This window comes from Labrus mixtus, chromosome 15 (genome assembly GCF_963584025.1).
Source record: "Labrus mixtus chromosome 15, fLabMix1.1, whole genome shotgun sequence".
NCBI classification, from domain to species: domain Eukaryota; kingdom Metazoa; phylum Chordata; class Actinopteri; order Labriformes; family Labridae; genus Labrus; species Labrus mixtus.
In genome coordinates this window covers 2,951,236-2,974,523 of record NC_083626.1, presented here as the reverse complement: position 1 = coordinate 2,974,523, position 23,288 = coordinate 2,951,236, and the positions used below count along the sequence as shown (strand labels likewise).

The 23,288-nt window shown below is 40.2% G+C and overlaps 1 protein-coding gene across 1 annotated transcript in view; it reads right to left on the bottom strand.

Moving 5' to 3' along the window:
- The window catches only part of ajap1 (adherens junctions associated protein 1), a 50,952-nt gene that overhangs the window by 6,796 nt on the left and 20,868 nt on the right, over positions 1-23,288 (bottom strand). Inside the window, exon 2 of the mRNA XM_061057511.1 lies at positions 10,044-10,804. Coding sequence (XP_060913494.1) covers positions 10,044-10,804 — 761 coding nt within the window. The remainder of the gene's footprint in view (positions 1-10,043; positions 10,805-23,288) is intronic.

Below are 23,288 nucleotides of genomic sequence, written 5' to 3'. Positions count from 1 at the left end.
GCGTGCTGATCTCTCACTTTTGCCAGAGGACTGTAATCCCAAAACAAAAGAGTACAGTACATGTCTAAAATGAGGCTAAGTGTGAGACTATTGTATGGTTAGTGTGTTGTGTAGATGTGTGAGTGATAGAGTTGGCTGAGATGCAATGACACACGGCAGCAGGTGACCAGCTGCACAAATAAGAAAAAAAAACTGTAGAGAAAAGCTGCCATGATGAAAATGCCCAGGTGGACCTTATACACCTCACTTCTCTATCAGCCAGCTGCCAAGCCGCTGATCCAAGGCAATTTGTCTTTGGAATGCTCAAAAGGAAGTGCTGCCCCGTCATTTTGGAAAAGCACATGGCCTCTCCTCTGCCTGCCTGCTGCTTGGACAGCCTCCTCTTGGATAATAAACTTCAGTTGGCAGGCCCATGCAAAAGGCAGGCCAGGTCAACCCTGGATTAATGATATCTCTGGCTGTCTCAGGAAAGCTTTACCTTCGCAGCCCAATCAGAGTCCCTGCCACTGCAAAGGCAGATTAACTTATCTGACAAGTCCTTTTCGTTTCGCTCATATCCTCTCTCTCTATCCTCCATCTTCTTCCTTCCTCTTTGCCTGTCTCCGGCTGATATCAAGGCTGTTAAGTTAAAAGTGTTTAGTCATAAATTAACATCTGTCCAACTTCAGACATAAAAGAGCTCGCCCCCTGACCTTAATCATTAGCTGAGGTCTGACAATTGTTTCATTTTAAATTGATGTCAGTAGGAAATGGGGCACTGAAAAGTCAGGAGATTTTAGATCAAAACCTTCATTTTGGACAGATACCCTGTAAAGACATGCCCCAGTAAGATTCTGTAACACCACCTTCATGTAGATGGTGTTAATGTTATGTTACATGACATCGTGTTGTTAACAGTATTTAACATTATGTTTGTGTCAAAACCTGCTCTGCTGCTGTCACTGTAATTGACTCCTCAGCTGACAGCCATGGATGATAGGAAGAATATGAAGGTCAAAAGAAGAAGGGATGAAGGTATGGGGTCAAGGGATGAAGATACTGGTAGAGATGATTGGATGGAGGTAAGGGTCGAGAAATGCCGAATGAGGGAAGAGAGTAAGGGTGGAGAGATGCGGAAGGGGGTTAAGGGTAGAGGGATGAGTGGACGAAGTTAAGGGTGGAGGGATGTGGGATGGAGGGATGAGGATACAGATGAAGAGATGAACGGATGAAGGTAATGGTTTGAGAGATGAATGTAGGAAGAACGATGGCCTGCTGTCAGCTGATGCGGGTACGACTTGAGGAAACCAGAGGGGTCGAGACTCTGGGTCGGTGGGCATCTCTTTGATGCTCTCTGCATGGAGCCACCAAGACAAACTCCAGGCTGAGCTTTTCTGATATTGTTTGGAATGTTATGAATGTGGGATGACGTCAGAATCACATTTGGTATGGTTTATCCGTTTCTAAGTGGGTGTAACGAGTATTTGGGAAAGCCAGATATCAAGGACATGTTTGCTGTTGATTGCATCATTATAAAATGTGCAAATAGCATTTTATTCTGCTATACTTTTGCATTTTGACAGACAGCATATGTGTCACAGCTTTGGAATAAGTGCTCCTTTCTTTCTGCAGTGTTAATAATTTCCAAATACCCTTTTATGCCATAACTTCTCAATACCAATAAAGCCCAACCAAACATTAATTCAAGCTGACATTTGAAGCCAAATACAAATGATCTTTCCTGGTAAAGCTCTTATACGAAACAACAACAATTTCAGGACAGTACATTTAATTTATTTACATTTCATGCTGGGATATAGATAATGACATGCTGACAAATCTGAGTGCAAATGCGGAGAACGGAACTGAGACGAAAAAGGATACTGAGAGGAGGGGACAGCTAGCTTGTGACCTCGAAAGCTGCAGGATTTGTGCCCCCACCACTTCTCACAGCAAGAAATAAATGAGATTTGGGCCTTCATGGCCATGACAGTTTGATGAACACGTCAAAGGAAAACATGGGGGGTAAATTAAATTTCTCCTTGCTGCCTACTTTTAATAAAAGATCTCCAGCTTAGACCCAAACGCAAAGCCTGTAATAGCAAGTAATGTCTGATTTGTAGCACCTTTAAAAACTCATCAAAATGTTTCTTTCACCTTTGTCCCATATTTAGACTGAACAGGTTACAGATATGTGTTCTGTATCAATACAATGTTTAAGAGAGCTTGAATTTATTTCTGTCTGCCTTTCTCTGTCTCTCTCTTCACCAGCAAGGCAAACAACGGTCCACATATAGTTCAGTTCTGCTCAAGGTTTCTGCATGTTGAAAGGAAGTGTTTCCTTGTTGTTCTTGCCAAATTATGCTTAGGATACAATTTATTGGCTCTCTTTACATAAGAGGATGAGAAGTAAATTTCTAACCTTTACGATTTCAATGGAAAATACCCGTCACTACAACTGATTTATTGATGACACCTTTAAAACAAGCCTCTTCTTTCACTATATGAACATGTTTGAGAATCAGATGAATGGCATGTTCTGTAAAGTGTTATACATGATTGGAAGACTGTAATGGAACTTGACAAGAGAAGTCCATTCAACCATTTTTCAAAGCAGCTATTTTATCTTGTCATAGAAGAAAAAGCATTGATTTGAAGTGTTAAGGCAATATGATGGAAAGCAGGTTTTCTCAATAACGCGAGAGAAGTGGCTAAATGGAATAAGACCTGTAATTTTCCTACTACAGTATGAGATGTCCAAATGTCTTGTGTGGAAAAATCCTAGAGCTCAAATGTGCAACAGGTAGAAGAAGGTAACAACATTAGAGTTAGCTTCTTCCTCTGCCAAATGAAGACACCATGAACAAACATCCACTTCATAAAAACAGACACTTAAATTCATATGACAAATATCAATTTCCAAAGAAATTCATGAAGGTAACTTGTTCTTATTTAGGCTTGTGAATATAATTCACAAATAATTTGAAAAAAACAATTGAATACAGCGTAGACTCTATAAAGCTCTTTAAGAATGAAGCCACAATACTCCTTGCTGTCTGACTACAGGATATAAACCAGCCTCCTCCATGTTAACAGATAGATTATTGGGGAAGCGTGATGTCTGCTTCAAACCTCCACAGGAATCTTTTCTGTGTGGACTGATATTTGTCGTTTTTGGTAAGTTAAGTTTGTGCTTTGGTCAGCAGATGTAGCGTACATTCAATACTGCAGCAGGGTCTCCACTCTGCAATTCTGGCTCCAAATGACATCATGAGCACAACATGTCAGCACATGCCGTGGGGGTGTTTTGGCTTTAACTTTCACAACATAAAGAAATGGAGATGCCCTGTCCACATGTTTTAGCACCAATACACCAAGTCAAATTCCTTATATGTGTAAATGTACTTGGCAATAAACCCCGATTCTGATTAAGTCTTTGGAATACAGCCAACTATTATAACAACAGATGGTACAGCCATGATATGCAAACGTTTTTATGGCTTTTCTTTTTTTACCTCGCTGAATCTCCGTATTGTTGTTTTGCTAATTATATTTTTGAACTGTATTTTGACCCATCTTTACCAGTGGTGCAGGACCCGAAAGTGGGTCGCAAATGTGTGCCTGGACAAAAAGTCTATGAAGGGCTTTTTTTAACACGTTTGTTTTGTTCTGTTTCTTTGTTCTGTTGAATGTTTTTTACTGTCTGAGGGCCAAACTGCATAATTTTTCATTAGGGATTGGTTTGAAAAATATCAGAAATTTTGGTTGCGGTATTTTGTAAAGGAGTTGATTGTGGGTCCTGAGGCCATACCAGTTGAGATCCTTTGTCCTACACCAGAAGCCATTAATGAGAAGAAGATAATTACTTGTTATTTAGTATGCATGTTTATCTCTCTGTATGTTGGGGTAAGCCCTATCAGGCATCCACTTGCAAAAAATTATTAAGGGTTAATAGTTGCTACACCCACACAGTATAGGCATAAGAGCTTCTAAAAAATGTAACACAGTTGCAGCCTGCAGAGGTTGAGCCACCATACTCCTACACCCGATGCACAATTGTACCGGCGTATTTAATACATGCAGAATGACCCTTCTCCTCTCAAACAGAGCACCTGAGCAGGACAGGTTGTTGGAAGACTTCCGTCAAAGGTGGCCTGCTGATGGATGGAAAATGCTAATTAACTGTGGTGTCAAAGTGTCAATCTAGGCTGATTTCCACTGAGTCACCAAGCAATCTAAAACACTTATTGAAGAAGAGGGTGCTCAGAAGGAGGGGGTGGGGTAGGTAGGGGGGCACAGAGAGAAAGTGGAGGAGAGAGTTGAAGAGGAGGTGATCAGAAACAATTACTCTACATGCCTTTTCTCTCAATGTCAAAGGCAATGCTGCATAATTCAGTCAGGCTGGCAGGCTAAAATGTCCAAAAAGGGGTCATCAAAGTAAATTGTTTCAATGATGGCATCCCTTAAAGGGGGGTTACACTTTGTCTTTGTGCACCTGCCTGGAGGTAGCTCATCCTGTTTGAAACAAACAAATGACAAATAACGGCAGCTTTCAGGTGGGAATGAAATGACATTGATACCAAGGAATGTTCCATCAAGAAACGTGTGCGCTGTCATGCTGAGGACTGAACGTAACACTTCAGCGAAGGTAAAGCTTCTGGAATTATTTTGCAAGTAAATGGGCTGGTAAACATGTCATGCACCTGCCATGTGTTTGATTTAAGCCAATACTTGTGCATGCTCTATCATTCTATTTGACTGTCCTGTTGGGTAATACTCAACAAACCACAATCTTTTTTTTTGCCTTTATTTTAGAGATAGGACAGTGGATAGAGTCAGAAATGAAGAGAGAGAGAATTGGGAACGACATGCTGGAAAGCGACCACAAGTCAGATTTGAACCCGGGCCTCCCGCTCTAGAGGACTTTGGCCTCTGTACATGGGGCGCACACTGACCGCTAGTCTACCGGCGCCCCCAACCAACCAATGTCCTTAAAAAATATACTCAAGAGAGTTTAGAAAATGAGACTCGTGCTAAAGTCCTCGGCCATCCTTAAACAACATCTCCTGTACTCATAGCAGTGTTTCAGTCGACATGTGCACTTCTCTCTATGCAGTCCATGAAGAAAGAGATGAGCAGCATCTGCTCAGTCCGGTCCCTTCATCTCCTCTTGGCTTTCAGGGAGAGGGGGTTTGACTCTGCACGCCTGTCACCAGGCATCATCGTTTAAGTCGATTTAACGCTCAAGCAAAGGGGATTCAGTTTTACCCACTTTATTGAGAGGCAGCACAGAGAGTAATGGCAAATTTATTGGATTGCCATGGTAACACTTGGGAAAAGTGGTTCCTCTCTTCCTCTATGTGTATCACTCTCTGTTGAGGAAGCTGTTTGGTACGCCTCTCCAGGTCTATCACAGGTCAAAAAGCGGCATTACAATGAACACTGGGCTCGCTTCTTTAAAAATAGATTCCTGAGACACTTAACATACATTTTACATGTGCTCACTTTGCTCTACAGCTTAAGTACTCCATCAATTTAACCCTCTCTCCCCTTGCAAACTTCATATAAATTGATGAGAATTGTTTCCAGAAGGATCTATTTATTTTACATTACTCTCCTCTCCTACAGTGGATGTCTTCTGTCTTTTATTTTCAACATCCACTGTGAGTGTCCGCTAGCCACACATATGATTCCTAATTCTTTCATCAGGAACACATTACCTAGCCAAACAGACCATAAAGTTATAACATTGTAAACGTCAGATGTATAACGATCCAAGTTATTTGCAGTGACTTTTATGGACTGCAGCTTCTTTCAACTCATATCCATAATGGAGCTGACAGCTACATCTGTGTACAGTCACAGTGACTGGTACAATCATTGGGAACAATCAGTGAGCATCTGGAGGCACCAGAGCTATCAGCCCACCCCACCCCCCCACTCAACCCCCACCCAAATCCTGACTGATGGCAAGAGAGCTGATCAGCCATCCACAAAGATGTGGTTCAAACTGAGTGAGATATGCACAGAATTTACACATTACAATAATTAAAACTGAGTGGGATAGCCTGCATTGAGAAAGTGTAACTTTACTCTTGATGGTTTTAAAGAAATTTATTTTCAACCAAACTGGTTTGGAAATTATCAAATAAACAAAATACAATAATACAGGAAACATATTTTGCAGATGTGTTCTAATTTCTTTATATCCAAAACAAATTGCCGGAGATGGGAGTCTTTGTAATTTCTTCCATTGAGCACTGGATTTTGCAGTTCTTTTTCTATATTCAAAGTGAAACTGGTACTAAAGACTTGTGCATCTTTCCTTGAGGTGTTGTGGATAGCATCACCCATGGTCAAATCAACTGGAAAATAAAGACACATTTTTGCATGGAAGCCATTATGGAGTCTACCACCTTCTCTCTACCAACACACACACACAGCTTGAGATGCTTACCCTCATATCCTCATATCGCACATACATACATGGCTAAGCTCTAGTAATGGCTTGTGTTTGTACTGCCTACAGTGTTGATGAGTCATAGTGATTAAGTCCATACAGTAGTTTACTGCAGGGGTTAATGCACATAGTGTAATCTCTCAGTTACTGAGTTACTGAGAGGAACAATACATTACATTTTCTTTCTAAAGTATTGTGACACACCGTTTTTAAGAGTGTCAATTGAAGAAGAAGACAAAATTAGCTTATATCCAGCTAATTGCGGCTAGCTGGACACATAGGGTTGGTTTCATGTTTTATCTGAACAGGGTAATAAGTATTTTTAATTCGGTAATACTTCTTTAAGGGGAAAAAAATCCTTGACTTTTAGTGGTTGGGGTTATTCAGATGATTATGAGAGACTTAGTAAGCAGAATAAATGTATTTTCTTTTATGATAGCTTTTGATCCTTGTATTGTTATTTCTTCTACATTTTTTAAAAGATCATTTTAACTGTTGTTTTTAAGATGCTGGATGGCAATGACCTCAGCGGCTTACATGGACACCGACAGTCTGATTACTTTCTTCTCAAATAACGATGGGGATTTTTTTAACCTTTCTCCTATAATTGATTAATAAATATGAACTGGGATGTGTGTTCCTTAGTGGCAGTGCAAGGCAATGACAATGCACAACAGCTTTGAAGGATTTTCTCAAGGATACCATATCAAGCCATCATTTTAAATCCCAGGTCTCAAACTAACCTCCCAATCAAGCATGAAGGGACTACAACACATAAGACGCACTGTATTGTGCATGTGTGTGTGTGTGTGTGTGTGTGTGTGTGTCTGTATAAATTCACGACATGTAAATTCATGCTACTACCTGTGTATCTTCCTTTCAGCTCATATTTGAGATCATACTTCTGTGCAAATGGCTCCCTAAAATAGAATTAAAAATCGTTCTGGTAGTCAGGCACCTTCATATTTTAAAGGGCTCAAAGCACATTATTACGGCTCTAGAAGACTGTCCTCACAGAATGAGGTCGGCTTGTGGTACCCAGAGCCTGTATAAGTAATATGGGCGGTAGAGCCTTCAATGAACAAGCCCCTCTCCTTTGGGATCATCTACCAGTTTAGGTCAGGAAGACACTCACATTGTAGCCGTTAAGCCTTTCTTTTCCATAAAGCTTAGTGCTTGCTAAGGCTTGGGCAAGGCCCTAGTTATACTGCTATAAGCTTAGACGGCTGGGAACCTGACGCATTGAGCTCTTGTCTCTCACTCTCTCGCTATTATGTTAGCACTAATGTCCCATTGATGCATGTATCTAACTGTATATTGGTTCCTGTTGAACATTACCGTGGACTGCTTGCTGCTTTTGACCTGCTCTCTCCACCTGCTACCTATCAGTCTTATTATTTATTAAGTATGTTTTATCTGTTGTTGTTATTGTTGCTCTGTTTGTTGTCTCCATTTATCTTTCTCTTTTTTGTCCCTCCCTTTCTCCCACTTTCTCAACCAAGACAGTCACAGCAGGTGACTGTTCATCATGAGCCTGGTTCTGATCAAGGTTTCTGCCTGTTTAAAGGAAGGTTTGTCCTTGCCACAGTTGCCTAATGTTGCCAAATGTTTGTTCATGGTGGACTTTTGTGGGGTCTCTTTAAAACGCTAACAAAGATTGATTACATATTGCTTTTCTATTTCATTTCTCTTGAACTTTGTACACTTCAGTCTAGAGCTGGGTAGTTGATGATAATTTTGTTTTTAATTGACTTTAGACAACCATTACAAATATAAATTTACTTTACCATTGAAAATCAAGCCTAACTTAATCGTCCATTTTGGTCAGGCCCAGTTCAGGGCTACAGGGCCTTTCAGATAGGACGCGGTGAGCTCGCCCCGGACTAGGGCGGAGAGCGCACATGATCAGAAAACTAAAGCACGCATTGCTAGGTGGATGAATCAATAGTCGGGAAAATAGGTGGGGAAAGTAGCTTCTGCCACAGCATTATGTAGGCCTATGTGTCCACTATTTAGAAAAAAGCCCAGATTTTTCTTCTGCTGCAGAGTGGGAGACGAGCAGCAAAGAAAAAGAGGTTGTGTGTTCATGAGATCGTCGGAGCAGGAGATACGTTCTTGCGCGACGCAACACAATACACAATGAATGGATTTGACTGCGGCGCGCAGTGCCCACAACGTCCTATTTGAAAGGCGCTTCAGGGATATTTGTGTTCATGATGTGAATGCTGGAGTTTTGGCTTTATCCAATTACTGAAACGATCATGGAAATAATTAAGTGTTACTGGCATTTAACCAACAATCAGAGTTATTAGATGTCAATACAGATCAACATAAACTAAACAACATTCCCCTTGATATAGATATAGAAACATAGATTCATATTTTTCACACTGAGACATATTCTCTTTCAGCAGGAGCTCTACCACTGATAGATTCTCTCATCCCACTGTGTCTTCCGACATTTTTCTCTTTAATTGAGTGGGAGCTAGCCAAGGACTTTTATCAACCTTACTGTAAGCTGCAGAATTTTATGACATTTATATTAATGCACCAAATGGGAAAGCTTCAATTAGCATAGTGCTTGTTCCTAAGTTGTTAAACATGACTTATAATTTATGTCTACCTGTATGGTCCATTTAAAAGCTGTGTTCCTCCTGGACTTAATGAAATGTTAAATCTAATATGCCTTACAGGGAGGATTGTGTGTCCACAGCACAGGGGAACTATTCATAAAAATCTCATATGCCCATGTACTGTATTTCAGGCTTGATAGCCACAGTATGGTCAAGGACATTCATGGAGAACAATCTACTGTTCTTCCAGCTGCAATGTCGTATTAATGAACAGTAGATCTTGTCGTCATTTACTACAGCGAAAAGGTGATTATTGTTTCACCTGCTTAATCAGTAAAGAAAAAACTGGGAGAAAACACTTTGTTGCAATTTACCCCTGCACCACCCCCCTACCTCATTAATTCTGTAGAAGTCTATAAAGTGTAACAATAACATTTCGATGTCACATTGGCTTCCCAAATGAAAAACATGACTGTGTTTGGTGGAATGCACAACCTTGAAGGACCAACTGCTGCCAATTAAGACATTGGTTTCCATGGCGGAGGTGGTGGTGGATGCTTATTTTGCCTCTGTGTGACCCCTGGTTTTAGGTCAATGGCACACATTAGACCACTTTTGGGATGAATGATATAGTGAATAATATTTCTGATACATGTTTTCTGAGCTTTTTAAGATGTCTGTATGTCAATCTTTGGGTTCATATTTGTCACTGACTATCATACATTGAAGGTTTTATTTTTTAACCTGAAACAAATTCAAGTTATTGTATAAAGGCTCCAAAGCTCTTTAGATATTGAAACACTTCACTGAATTCATGAATTTGGAAGTTGTCTTGTTAAAAATGTATTGAGATGTGCTTTGTTAACGTGACACCGCTGGCAGCTGAAGAAATAGGCCAAGCCTGCTTAGTGTGACAGAAACAAAACATGGAACAAAGGCCACTAAAACAATAACTTTTATGAGCATTTTTAGTTATGAAAAACAGTATAATTCCCTTTGTATGATAAGCCGTTATATATTTTATCTCTTACCTGGTGTGTCCCCATATGGCTTTGGTGGTTTGACAGTCTCCCCGAAGCTGACAGTGGCCTTGGTGGTGCTTAACCTCTTGGCCTCTGGTGTGGTCACCACAGTGAACGTCCTTTGGGAGAGCCTGGTTGTAGTGCTAGTGGTTGTGCCCACTGTGGTAGTAGAGACCCTTGTGGACAGCGTCCCGTTAGGCTCCAATTTGCTATCATCATCTATGCTATCTGTCCCTGTGGGCCCCCAGTCAATAAATCCGGCCACTGTGGTAGTCCGCCCCTCCTGAGACTTGTCGTTTTCCCATTTGAGCTGCCTCTTGGCTCTGAGTAACAACCTCACGGTGTCTCCTGTACTCCCGCTGGATAAAGCTCCTGGAGCATCGGCTTTTACAGCCAAAGGATCACTTGTCTCCTTTGGAGAGTATCTCAACTGGCACTCCTTACACGCTGGTTGTCCTTTATATGCTGGCTTCCAATGCAAATGACCCTTTACTTTCGGCCCTATCCCTGCCCTATTGTCTTGGGGTAAAGGAATAGGGTTCAGGAGCCGGCGGGCCAACGGACTTACTGTTCTCCAGTGAAGCTTGTTGGGCATGTCCCAGAGAAGCTGCCACCGAGGTCGTGAGCGAGGCACTGATTTAGGGGTGAGTTTAATCCCTAGACCCTGGCTGAGTGGGCTGCACACAGAGAAGTCCAGAGTGAGGTGAGTCATAGCCAGCAGAATCCACACCCGGTGCCCCACACAGCTGCCTGGCCTCGTGGCAGACGGACTGCAGAGAATGGAGAAAAGTAAATAAGTTTAAAAAAAAAAAAAAACTTCAGACAATACAATCAGGTTCCTTCTATCCCATCTCTTCAGTTTAATGGAATACATAAAGATTCACATCTTTATTCACCCTTCATAAGCACTTATGGCAAAGTTTTACCCCTGCACTTCTTTAACTTCTACTCAATTGAGCTAAGAAACCAAGCTTAGTAAATGTAGTGAAAAGTACATGTTGTAAAATGTGAACGATTTAGAATTTGAACTTTATGCTCTCAGCTTGTCAGAAGTAGTAAGAACTGCATGATGTAACAGATCCATATCAATCCCAGGATGAATACAGCAACATGCAAGGTCAGGCCTGGTTTGACTGATCATCATATTCTACATTATCTCCCTGAGACGCAAAGTCATCTGATTCCCAAAGGGCAATTTGATTATGCATTGCAATGATCAGGGAGGAATATTCCTTTAATTTATTCAGTACCAAACCGTGTCCTAAAATGTCCCTTTTCTTACTGTATAGACCTCCTGCTCATCAACAAGATTGCAAGGTGATAGATAGCCTGGCTATTCGGGGTAGGAGCATGCACTGGACTGTTTTTACAGACAACCTTCAGTGCCCCCTGGGACAAAGCTCCTCATTGATTGCTAAGGGAGAAACCTCATTATGGGCTATCTTTCATCTCTGCTGTCCTTGGCCAATTTAAGCCCACACGAAGGACTAACGTTGAAAGCATCACAGAGGTGTCGACAGATGGAAAAAGTGTGAATGGGCTCATCACCTTTTAGAGGCAACACAAAGATGTCTGTTGATCCTATAATCAACCAGCTTTGTTATTACAAGTCTGTAAGGGTCGTCTAGCTATGCTGTAGTGATAGCTTCAGTTGCATCTCTGGTCAGTAGTAAGTTACAATTTAGATTTTTCTGACATAAAATCTGCAATACTATTTTTGTCAAATGTAAAGGTTATGCAATTGGATTATATATGGTATATTTCAATAATTAATTCTGATGAACCCCTTGCCCCATTTTCCAGTCAGTAACCCAGGGTATTGTTAGTCTCTTTTCTGGCACAAAATGGAGGGAAACAAATTAGATTTTGAATTTGATGTTTGACAAGGATAATGGTAAAAGGGTTCTTTTGTTAAATCTAACTGTTTGACAACAATTACAGTACCGATTGCCTTTCACGTGGAAGTAAAATGTGCATTGATGAAAAAGGTTTTCAGCTAAATAAATGTTAGCATGGCCATCCCATTACTGAATTATGTATGTTTATCTGCCACATGCAGGGTTCAGCCACACACACACAAACGCACACAGTACATAAGAGCCAAAAAATGGAAAGTTGACAAAGTCCTGTCCTTGTCGATCTTTTGCAAGTAAAAAAAAAAGGTGTTAAAAGCTGAAACAACAAAGGAGTCTCAGTGCGGAAAAAATCCTCTGTTGACCCTGATCAGATCTTTGAGATTAGACTGAGGCATTTCTTATATCTGGTCTCAGCTAGCAATGCCTGTCTGCCTTATCATAGAGAGAACATGGTTTATGACAGAACAAACTCATCACACTCCTCACTCCCAGTGGGTGTGCCCTGCTTGCGACCCACACTGGTGTGCTAAAACAATTGTGGAGGCAGCTAAATGATTTAGCACTTGAAGAACAAGACACAAATTGTAACATAACGTAAGGTATTGTATCTTGTTGTGTTATGGTGTGGCGCGCGTTGTCCAGAAACCAACTGTTAGGTTGGTAGGTTAGTTTAATTATGTTATGAAAGCTACATTTGCTACTGCAATCTCCAATTTTTTTTTTTAAATGATTGTATGGTCTGCCCCTTCTCTGTTTTGTGAATTTATTTCAGGACATTATGATTCTAGCAGTCAACCCATGAGCCTCAGTAACTGTCGTATTCCAATGTACAAAACCTCATTTGGACGATCAGCCTTCTCTGTTGTAGGAGGTAAACTCTGGAATAGTCTACCTGCAACACAGTTTTCATGTTTGAACAAAGGTATTAAATCATGGCTGAGTTCCCACACATTTATTTCTAAAAGCCTCGCGTGGACAGGTGTTGCAAATTAGCATTTTGCTAAAAAAAAATAAAAAAATAAGAGCAGTGCATCTGTGACTTGTGCATGGTTAAATGTTACAGCACCAACGTTGTCAAATAAACAAACAAATGAATACATTTTGTTTTTGAGTATTTTTGGGTCAAAAAAATGCTCTCATGTATCATTGACATGTACCTGTCTTTGAATATTGCAATCATTTAGAATACAAAAACGCTTACTCTTACTCTAAACTTTAACAATCTAGGTGATGGTTCATATTTGTTCTGCTCTGCATGCAGGATGTTGAACACATTTGTTTTATAGTCACTCCACTTTTTCCATTTCTGAAAGTTTTGAAAGATCCGCCCACCATTAAAGGATAATATAATTTAGAATGGCATTTTAATTGAACCATAAATGGTGATTGATGTGGTCATAAGGAAAAGTGACAAGGTCAGAGTAATATTGACAGTTAAAAGTTCTGTGTGTGCTCGGGGCACTGACCTAAGACTGTTAAGCTGGCACATTGCCACTGAGCACACACTGAGGCAACAAAAATTGAACTTTTCAGGCCAAGCTAATGCATTACCAGACTAAGAACGTGATGAAAGTTATCACTGCTGAAATGATCTTGAGCAGGAAGATGCTGTAAAAAAATTTAATGGACATGTTTTTAAGCACCTTGGTAGTGGCTCTGCTGTGCAGACGGCTGGTAAATAGAGGGCGCTATAGGGCACTGCCCCACCACTCTGCACAAGGGGACTGACAGACATTCACTGAAAAAGGCTTCATATGAATATATATATACAGGGCTTACAGAATAAGACTGTCCAATTTTGTCTACTCTATATTCAAGCTATGAGCGCTGCAGACAAAATGGACAGTGCGTTTTTTCTACCCCTGTAGCAAAAGAATGACTCCCTAATATTCTTTGACATTACTCATAATGAAAATATTGTTTGGAAGTAAACTGCACAGATGGCAGATTAAGTGCAGTACTTACAGCATCAACATACCAGATTGCTTTCTGGTGGGAATGCGTGTCTAGTGTCCTATTTTATGAGCAAATGCTTCATCTTTCTGTCATTTGTGACTTCCGTCGTTAAACCTCAACAATATGGCAGAAAATCCCTTTAGTGGAGATTGTGACGTCTCCTGATTCTGAGCTTATGCTGTCCCTGTCTCGCTTTTTTTTTTTTTATCAACACAACGCATTGTGATTGTACATGGGGTAACAGGAGAGACGGGAAATCACATTTTCAACAGGAAAAAAATACAGATTTAGCTGGAAAAGCTGAAAACCTGGTATGGTAGCAGGACATTCTTATGCTTTTACTTATTTTATTCATGGGGAAAGTTAACCTTAAATTATGAGCTACTTCACACACATTATTTAGTAGGGTTCTGTGACCCAGTAAGCTAATTTCAAGTCCTGGGTCTCAGTATGAAGTCCATTCTAGAGCCAGACATACATGAAATGAAATTACTTTGTGAATTTATGCAGCAAACTGTTAATTAGCGTGCCTGTTGGCCTGATTTGAAGGCCATCTTAAGGCTTGCTGGAATGAGGATTTTTAACCAGGACTTCAGACAGCAGATGAAAGCTGCAGCCTGAGATCCTACTCACAAAACCAGCAAGGGAAAATAATCTCTATGCATTACATGTTTAAACCTTTCTGAAGCCTCTGCTACCAAAATACAGAAACACATTTTTTTTACGATATTTCGTGTTTGCTTTATATCCCTTTTTTTCCCTATTGATCCAGCTGCTATGATGCCTACCATATGTTCTGTTATAGCAGATACAGAGACTGTGCGTATGAGTGAGTGTGCGTTTATATGTGTGTGTTTGATCCCAACCTCTGCTGTCCTTCATCAAGCTCAAGCAAAGCAGAGTTTCAGCAGAAAGCCAGTGATGTAACGGAATATGTAAGATGTGATATTCAGAGCAATACATTTGGATTATGCGTCTCGAAAAAGCGCTGGAGGAGGGTTCACCAAGCTTGACTTTTCTGTCTCCTCTGTGCCAGTTTAAGCTGTACTATATTCAGTAAATCTACTTCCAACTTATTTTGCAGCTTCCTGCGAAATGCCACTGTCACAGGCGTTAGGATTAGGCCTTGACAGGAAAATTAAACACGTGCTCACCAAGAACTACGTCTGAAGCACATAATTAAGGTTTCCCATTTTAACACAATATCATCGGCATATGCCTCAAGCTCTGATGTATGCCGCTGACTTGTGTTTTTAGAGTTAGTCGTTAATAAATAATGCTCAGTAAGTGTGTTTACAACATGCCTACAGTCAAAAGGGACGGACAAGAAAAAAGTCTACATTGAAAATCTTTCAAAAATAATTTAAATAGTAGAAGTGAGGACTTCTGCCAGCATAGTTACAGAACATTTGTCTCCCAAATGCTGCTACCACAGTGGAAATTTTATAATATCCATGTCACAGGCTGCGAGCTGCAGTGCTGTGCAAACAGGGAAACATTAGACCCAGTAATCCATTGCACACATAACTTAATAACATTTACTGGTCCTTGAAAAAACTGGAAGCCTCACATAACCAACATAATACCTTCAAAAGCCCGAAATGAATGAAGAGTGGCCTTTGAAGTCTATGAAAAAGATTCACAGCATTATCCTGAATTAAATGCTTGAGCAAAGGGTGGGCGCGGTTAATACAAAATAAAAGGCCATTCATACAGACGGCTCTGCCTCGCCGATACAGGTTTCTTTGCATAAGAGGATGTTGTCCACATTCTTCATGTCAGATTGTTGACATGTGGGATGTGGATGAAATCCTCTTATGCAAACAACCTGGATGTTACCGTTAGAAGTGCTCCTTCTGTGGTTCGCAGTGTTTTAAGATCACTGGGTTTCCAGTGGATTGTGTTTCTCTTTTTTTTCATGTGCTGTTAATTCAACCATAGCAGCATTTGAGGGCTCTTATTCTCAGCTAGACAATGACTAAGAACCTCTTGATGAAGTATTTATATGTGTCTCCCTCTAACGTCAGCTGGCAGGGTTTAATGTGAAGATTTGAAACGTATGGATGTACCTCGACGACAGCAGGAGGAAGTTTTTAAGTGTTTACCATTAATTATTGATACTCTGGATGCCAACTGTTGTGAATATTTTCAGACTACATTTTCATAATGACCAGCAAACATTTGACACATCTTTAATGACATAATCTATAAAGCTGAGTTTTGAGCTATTAACTCAGGAAACCAACTCTATAAGTCCTGAAGATCATGATATATCTAAAAGCTTTTTATTGAAAGTGTATAATGGTTGATAGAGAAAGTTAGCTAGCTAGATAAATCGGGGGCAGCTGTGTATTAGTCAGTTGTCTCTCAACCGGGTTTGATCCCCAGCTCCTGCAGCTACATGACCGATGTGTCCTTGGGCAGGACACTTAACCCCAAAACACTTAATCCTGCTGCTTCATCTGTGGCATGTGTATGAATGGGATTAGTTACTTCTGATGGCCCCTTTACAGTACATAGCAACCACTTCCATCAGTGTGTGAATGTGTAGGAGTGACCTGCGGTGTAAATGCGCTTTGAGTAGTCAGAAGACTAGAAAAGCGCTATACAAGCTCAAGTCCATTTACCATTCATCAAACTTGTTTCACATGAGGAAGAGATTGCATTATATAACCTTGCTGGTTGGCGGATGATGGTGGAGCTGGAACTGACAGTATAACCTCCAGGTATTCTAAAGTTAGCAGCAGTCATGGTTGTTAAAAAATGAATTTGAAGAAGGCAATGAAGAAGGCTTCCCACTCACGGCTGACCACATACTGTCTCTGAATATAGTCATTTGAAGAAGGAGGCGATAAAGGGCACGAGCATAACTCACATTATTACAGCGGAGCTTGCTATAAGCTCTTCACAACAGAGGAGGTGATAAAAAAAAAGATTTGACCACTTTAAAGGAATGGCTTTTGGCAAGCGTTAAGTTTCACTGTCCTTTCTGAATCTAAATGAGATTTCTTTCTTAAAAATACATTCTATAGGAAACCACACAATGCCATACCACACAGTTAATGTTAGTTATACCTCTAAATGTGTGGCTAGTGTAATATGGAAATAATCAAGACACATTCAATAAAAATGTAACATGATTTATCCAGCCCTAAATGTCTCGGATGACTTTGTTTTTATTAAACTCTCTGCTTCATTCTGTAGATGAAATAATTTGGTTCTCCTTGAGAAGCTCAGCTCTCAGATCCAGTTCTAGAACAAAATGACTTAGGGTGCATCGGAGGTAAAGCCGGTGCTGCAAATGAAAACTAGTTGAGGTGTTATGGGTCCCGCATGTGGTCCCCGGTGAACACAGACAGGTCATCTCCACCTGTCATGGCCATCACATCATGGATGTAATAAACACGAGTCACTGTTGTCATTTGAAAGCCTTGATTCATTCATCTCAAAGGCCTACTCGTCAATAAATGTTCTTATTTTGAGCTTAATTACTCTCTGTGCTCTTGTGCATGTTTTGCCATGTGTACGTAAGCATGCCAAAAGCTACATTTGCAAAATGTTGATTATCACCTTTAACACCCAACCTTTTGACAACAAATGCCAATGCAATATCTGATTTAGAAAGATAAGTTGTAAAACTGAAAATTACTTTTTACAGACATACACAAAGTCAAATGTTTATCTGGATCCAAGTGACAAAAGATGGCAGAATTAGGCAATGCAGACGGTCTGCAGGTCAATGTTTAGGAAGATGTTGGGCTTCATCAAAGGTTTAATATTCAATATTTCCAACGTTAATTCAGCATATATCGAATATATCCTAACTACATAGTTGAGTCATGACTATCTTAAAAAGGAGTAAAGTCAAACTGCCTCGGGGTTTGTTATTCTCAGCTCTGTTTTCAAACTGACGGGACGGTGCTTCTTTCAGCTTGTTTTTGTTTCAGGGGCTCAAACAAATTCTTTACATGTTTGTTTTTCCCATGACAACCCCGCTTCATCCACCTGTTAGCCCCGCCACTACCAGGGGGAAGAGAGACGGCCCCACGCCCACTCAGGGACGCTGCTTGTAGAGGCTTAATGCCGGAGTATCATCACAAGATAACAATTGAAGTAGAACCATTTGACTTTCAAACCAAACACAAGATCGAAAATACTTCAAAGAACCAAATCAAAATTGGGCTTATATGAGAACGGAGATCTGTTCTACAAATGGCTGCACTCTGTCAGATCACTAAGGGAGGGGTGGGGGAGGAGGGGAGGTGTTGCGCTGAAGGAGTTTGTTTATTTTGGTGAGAGACGTGCTGAAGTTACCATGATTTGTGATTTTTTTCTGTCACATCATCACCACAAAACTGAACACAAGAGCTTTTATAAGTTGTAATAGCCTCTATATTTTTGCTCTAAAAGTGCACCAGATTGATGCAGTTACCTTCATAGTGAGCGTCCCCCCTGATCTGCCTGGTCTGTGGTCCATCCCCAATCGTTTCCCAAAATCCAGAGGGAAACACTGTGCCAATACTGCACAGTTTGAAGGCTGTTATGGTCTGTGCTCAGTGAGTTTATATGAATTAGTCAGCATGATTTGGTTCAGGGTACTAAATCATGCATGGCCACGAGTTACAACGTAGCTGCTATGAAATTCCCATGATGACCCAAGCCTTAATCATCGTCTTACTCATAGTTCACGGTCACCATTGTTTTCTCTGTATCAATGTGTACTAACATGACTGTAATCTCCGTGTATTGACTCAATTGTATAACTCATTCCATGACTATGTATGATGTCAGCAGTGATATGCTGCAGAGAAATGTCTAACCTTTATGTGTGCAACATCTGCTACATTAAGCACCATCACACATGTAGAGGCATCACTGTTCAGTCGCTATATTTAGCTACTGTATATCCATGCAGGCATACGAAGTAACAAACTGAATATTGAACACTGATGTTGAAACAGTGAGTGTCTATTGTTGCTGAGAAAAATGTGATCTTGTACTGACCATGGTGTCAAATTGCATCTTAAAATCATTGACTATATAAAAATGCTGCTTGTTTTCTCAGTCGATCTTGTGTTCCATAAGATTCCCCAGAGAAACAGCCACTCCTCAAAAGCTGGGACAGAATTATGAAAAATATCTATATTATCATAATTATGATCTTTTTTTTGTGTGAATATGATTCGTATTTTTCATTTTGGATCTAGCACTGACTCCCAGTCAATCCGACCTATTTCAGCATGGCATGCTCACAGAGAGCTATTAAGGGGGGCTTCAGGGATAATGTGTCACACATTTCTACAATTTGTACAATTCATTTAGCAGACGCTTTTTATCCAAAGCGACGTACATCAGAGACTTAGTACAACACAAGCAAAGATTTAGAAAGGAGGAAACAACGTCAGTAAGAGCAAACAAACACCTTAAAGTCTGATAGAACACACAGGGGCTGACAGGAAGTGCAGTGCACATATTTCCAAATTTTGTGACAAACTTTTGATGTTGCTTGGTTGAATACAGTCTTGATTCGCAGCATTACCTTTTTTATTGGGCTTTTTATGTCTTTATTGGAGAGACAGGACAGTGGATAGAGTCGGAAATCAGGAAGAGAGAGTGGGGAATGACAGGTCAGATTCAAACCCAGGCCGTCTGCTCCGAGGACTACACACTGCTCCTGGCGCCCCATCATCACCTATTTAAGGCTTCAAACATGTCAAGGATCCTGGAAAAGGCTTACAATGCTTGATGGTTTTACTCTTCCCCAAGACAGGATCAAAGTAAATGAGTGCTTTGTCGGCTGATATGAACCGCAGTTCTGCAAACCATGTGCTATAGTGGGGCACAGATTAGCAAAGAAACAAAGGGCAGGATACCATCTCTGTGAATGAGGCCAACATTAAAGGCTCCTCTGAAGCCTTTTTTTTAATGAATCACAAAGCCACAATGCTTAAATGAGCAAAGGAAGTCCAGCTTTACAAAAAAGCGAAACAGTGAAGAACACATAAACAAGCATAAACTACACATACAGAAGGGACTATTAAAAGAAGTCTATATTTAGAGCAACATTGCTTCCTTATAGTTTATATGAATTGTCATGAGAGTACAAGGGGCTAATGAAGGATTATCTGGGTCTTTGAATGTATCCTTCGCCTCATGCAAGACCCACTAAAGCAAAACTATTATCTCTGCAGCTAATCAGATATTGCAGCCCAATTATTGTCTTCTGCACTGGATCTCTGGCCCAGTTCTTGTGACATCACCACACTGTGATCACTTGTACAACGTAGGTCTTAATTAGAACTTCTTGGGAGTTTGCAGAAGTGAGGCCTTGGCAGATTTTTTTTTCCCACCTGAGGGAGGTGAAAAAGGCATGGCTTCATCATTCCCCTTTGCCCTTCCCCAGCCAACAATAGAAAATGTTATCACTTTGGTCTTGACAACCCTGCCTCTGAGTACACATCATTTTCCAGCCCACACAGCCCTTGACAATTGCCTTGTTAAAGGTGACTCCACATCTGATGGAAGGCTGGTGGTGATGGAAGACCCTATCTGCCCAGTAGGGTGTAGACTGAATCCGTGGTTTGCTTTTTTTTAACCGCTCAGTGGAGTTTTCCTGTGTTAAGAATTTCAGAGTACAAAAAATAAACCAGTGGTGATATATTCATGGTAGAACTCGCAATTGATAGAGCATTTCCACTCTGAACTATGGTGTCCATGTACCTCCCACACATATCTAAAAACAGCACTTTGAAAAATACAGATCCACCAGGGAAAAGGTTTGCCAGCTGTAGATCATGAAGTTTCAGGTTGCAGTGGGCGATTTTCTGTGTTGGGTCCAAACATGCACATCAAGAGGTTAAAATGAGATTTATTTTAACATATTCAGAACCTCGACACCAAACTTGGTTTCTCTAAATAGACTTTTTGTCATGTGGACCTCAGTATAAGACAGGTGAGCGCACCAGCTCTCATGAAGTCTTGTAATAAAAGGTATTACAATGAATAGATACGTTTGTTACAAAAGGTTAATGCCTCATAACTAAAAGAACATGAGCTGTCACGCTTGCGGAAACCAATTTTCAGCAAGAACATAAATGGTCTGCCCTTATATATAGCACTTTAAGTGTTTGACCATTCAACCTGCTCAGTCACCAATGTCTTCCTAAGTTCTTTCTTGAATTTGTTCCTAAGAAAGTTCAAACGACAAGTCTAAGAAAGAGACTGTTCTAAACCTACAGGATCTTTCCGCCCTGTATTCTTAAAGTGGTGATGTCACTGAAACTGGGACCCCATGCACGTATTTACTAATTAGCAAAGGTTACATTGCATTGGCGTTCATGATGGATTAATGCTGGGTTTTTGTAGATAATATAACAATGTGTAAGGTCTTTCATCTGCTCTTTATGTACATTGCCTTGAGATTATAATTTTTTATAAATTGGCCCTATACAAATAAAGATTGATTGATTGTTGCATGTTCCTCAAATGCCCATACAAGGGCATGAGGCTGCAGGGCCATATGCACACAGAAATTACAGGTAGGTAAGCAGAAAGAACTCACATGCCCCCATGTCAGTACTTAAATGTGCATGAGTTTGCTGTCAAGTGCTCAAAGAATTCGTTCTTTGTTTTGTTGAATTTTTTTTTATCTGGGAATGAATCTTAGATACTACAAAAAACATTTATGAATTAGAATTTTCTTACGTGGCCCAAAGCCCTTTTACGCTACATGCAACATTCACCCTCACACACTGATGTCAGAGGTTGCTATGTAAAGTACCCAACTGCCCATCAGTAATAACCGCACACACAAATTGATGCCTTTGGGAGCAATTAAGGACACTTTGACATGCAGACTGCATGAGCTGGGTATCAAACTGACTGTCTTTATAGTGAGACAACCCACATTACCAGTGAGCCAAAGACTGAGACCAGACCTACCCTAGGTTATCTTTAACTAGTAAAAGAGAGTAAATACATATTGGATTCTTTATTTGTTTGTTTACTTATTTGATTAAAATAAGGTAAGTATTATTTCCTTTCAACGCTCTGAACAGTGCATTGATTCACTAAGCCCCTCCATCCCCCGTCAGCTACCACCCAAATAGATTGTACATCTGTGGGAAACTCTGAACTATCAATAATTATTGATATTGACTGAAAACATTTGAACCTCATACATCTTTCAGGCACATATCCCAGCCCTAGGATGCTGTACAGAATCAGTTCACCCTTGTATCCGGTTGTACCTCAATCATTAGAAAATATGCACAATAAACAAATGTTAAGTATGCTGCTGACAACAGCACTGATATCAAACCATAGAGGGATATGTTTAAAATCAGTATAAATAATATCTGGTTGTCCTGCTTCTATAAGAATGTAGAGAGTCTAACAATAGACATTGCCCCAAAAAGAGGGATTAATGTCTTGAGGAAGCATAAATACAGCAATAAGCCAAAACGTTTGAATATCTGTATTCTGTTGCAAGATTTCATTTCATTTATATATTTATTGAATTAGGACAGTGCACATTAATGTGCATTTAAAAAAAAACATCTTGCCATAGGTACAAAGCTACAGTGATACAGTACTTCAATTGCAGCTGTTGGTCCAGATGTATTTTATTAAATACTTGGACAAATATTTTGGTTACTTGCAAGTATTCAAGCTTTTCCAATGTATGAGGTTAAAAAAAAATCCTTACAAGAACAAACTATAAAGGAACTTCTCCAACAGTGTTTCATTTTGTGTGTGTTTCTGTGTGTGTGTGTGTGTGTGTGTGTGTGTGTGTGTGTGTGTGTGTGTGTGTGTGTGTGTGTGTGTGTGTGTGTGTGTGTGTGTGTGTGTGTAACCTTTCAAAACCACATTTTCATTCTCAAACCTCTCCAAACTCTTGAACCGAGTAAAACTAATTTTACTGCTGGTTTATGAATTTTTAAGAATCTGTATCTTTGTCTGAAGTCACCAGCTTTGTTACATCCTTCTTATCTGTACACATTGTCCCTTCTGTTTAAAAAAAAAGTGTATCATCTCCTGCTGTAATTTCTGTTTCAACCCACCCCTCATGTCTCTGGGTTGCCTTGAATATCAACACCTGTGCTCATTGCACACCCCCCTCCCCACCCTACACACACTCATTTTTTTTCTCTCTGCTCTTTTGCCAGATCATTTAAGTTTGTCCTTGTGGGTTCAACACTTTCCAGCTATATTGTAGTTTTTATCCAAGGTTTTTGGCATTGCATTGTTATGCAGTTATTGGATTTTTTCCTGTTACCAGACAGTATTCGTTTGCCATTATTCTTGGACTGACCTGCTGTGTACAACTGCCTTTGAACCATTGAAGACAGGTCTTTTTTTAACTTTGCCGTTTTTCCTGGTGCAGTCTCTGTGTTTGAGTCTCTGTATGGACACAGTACAATGTTAACAATGGTGATTCTTT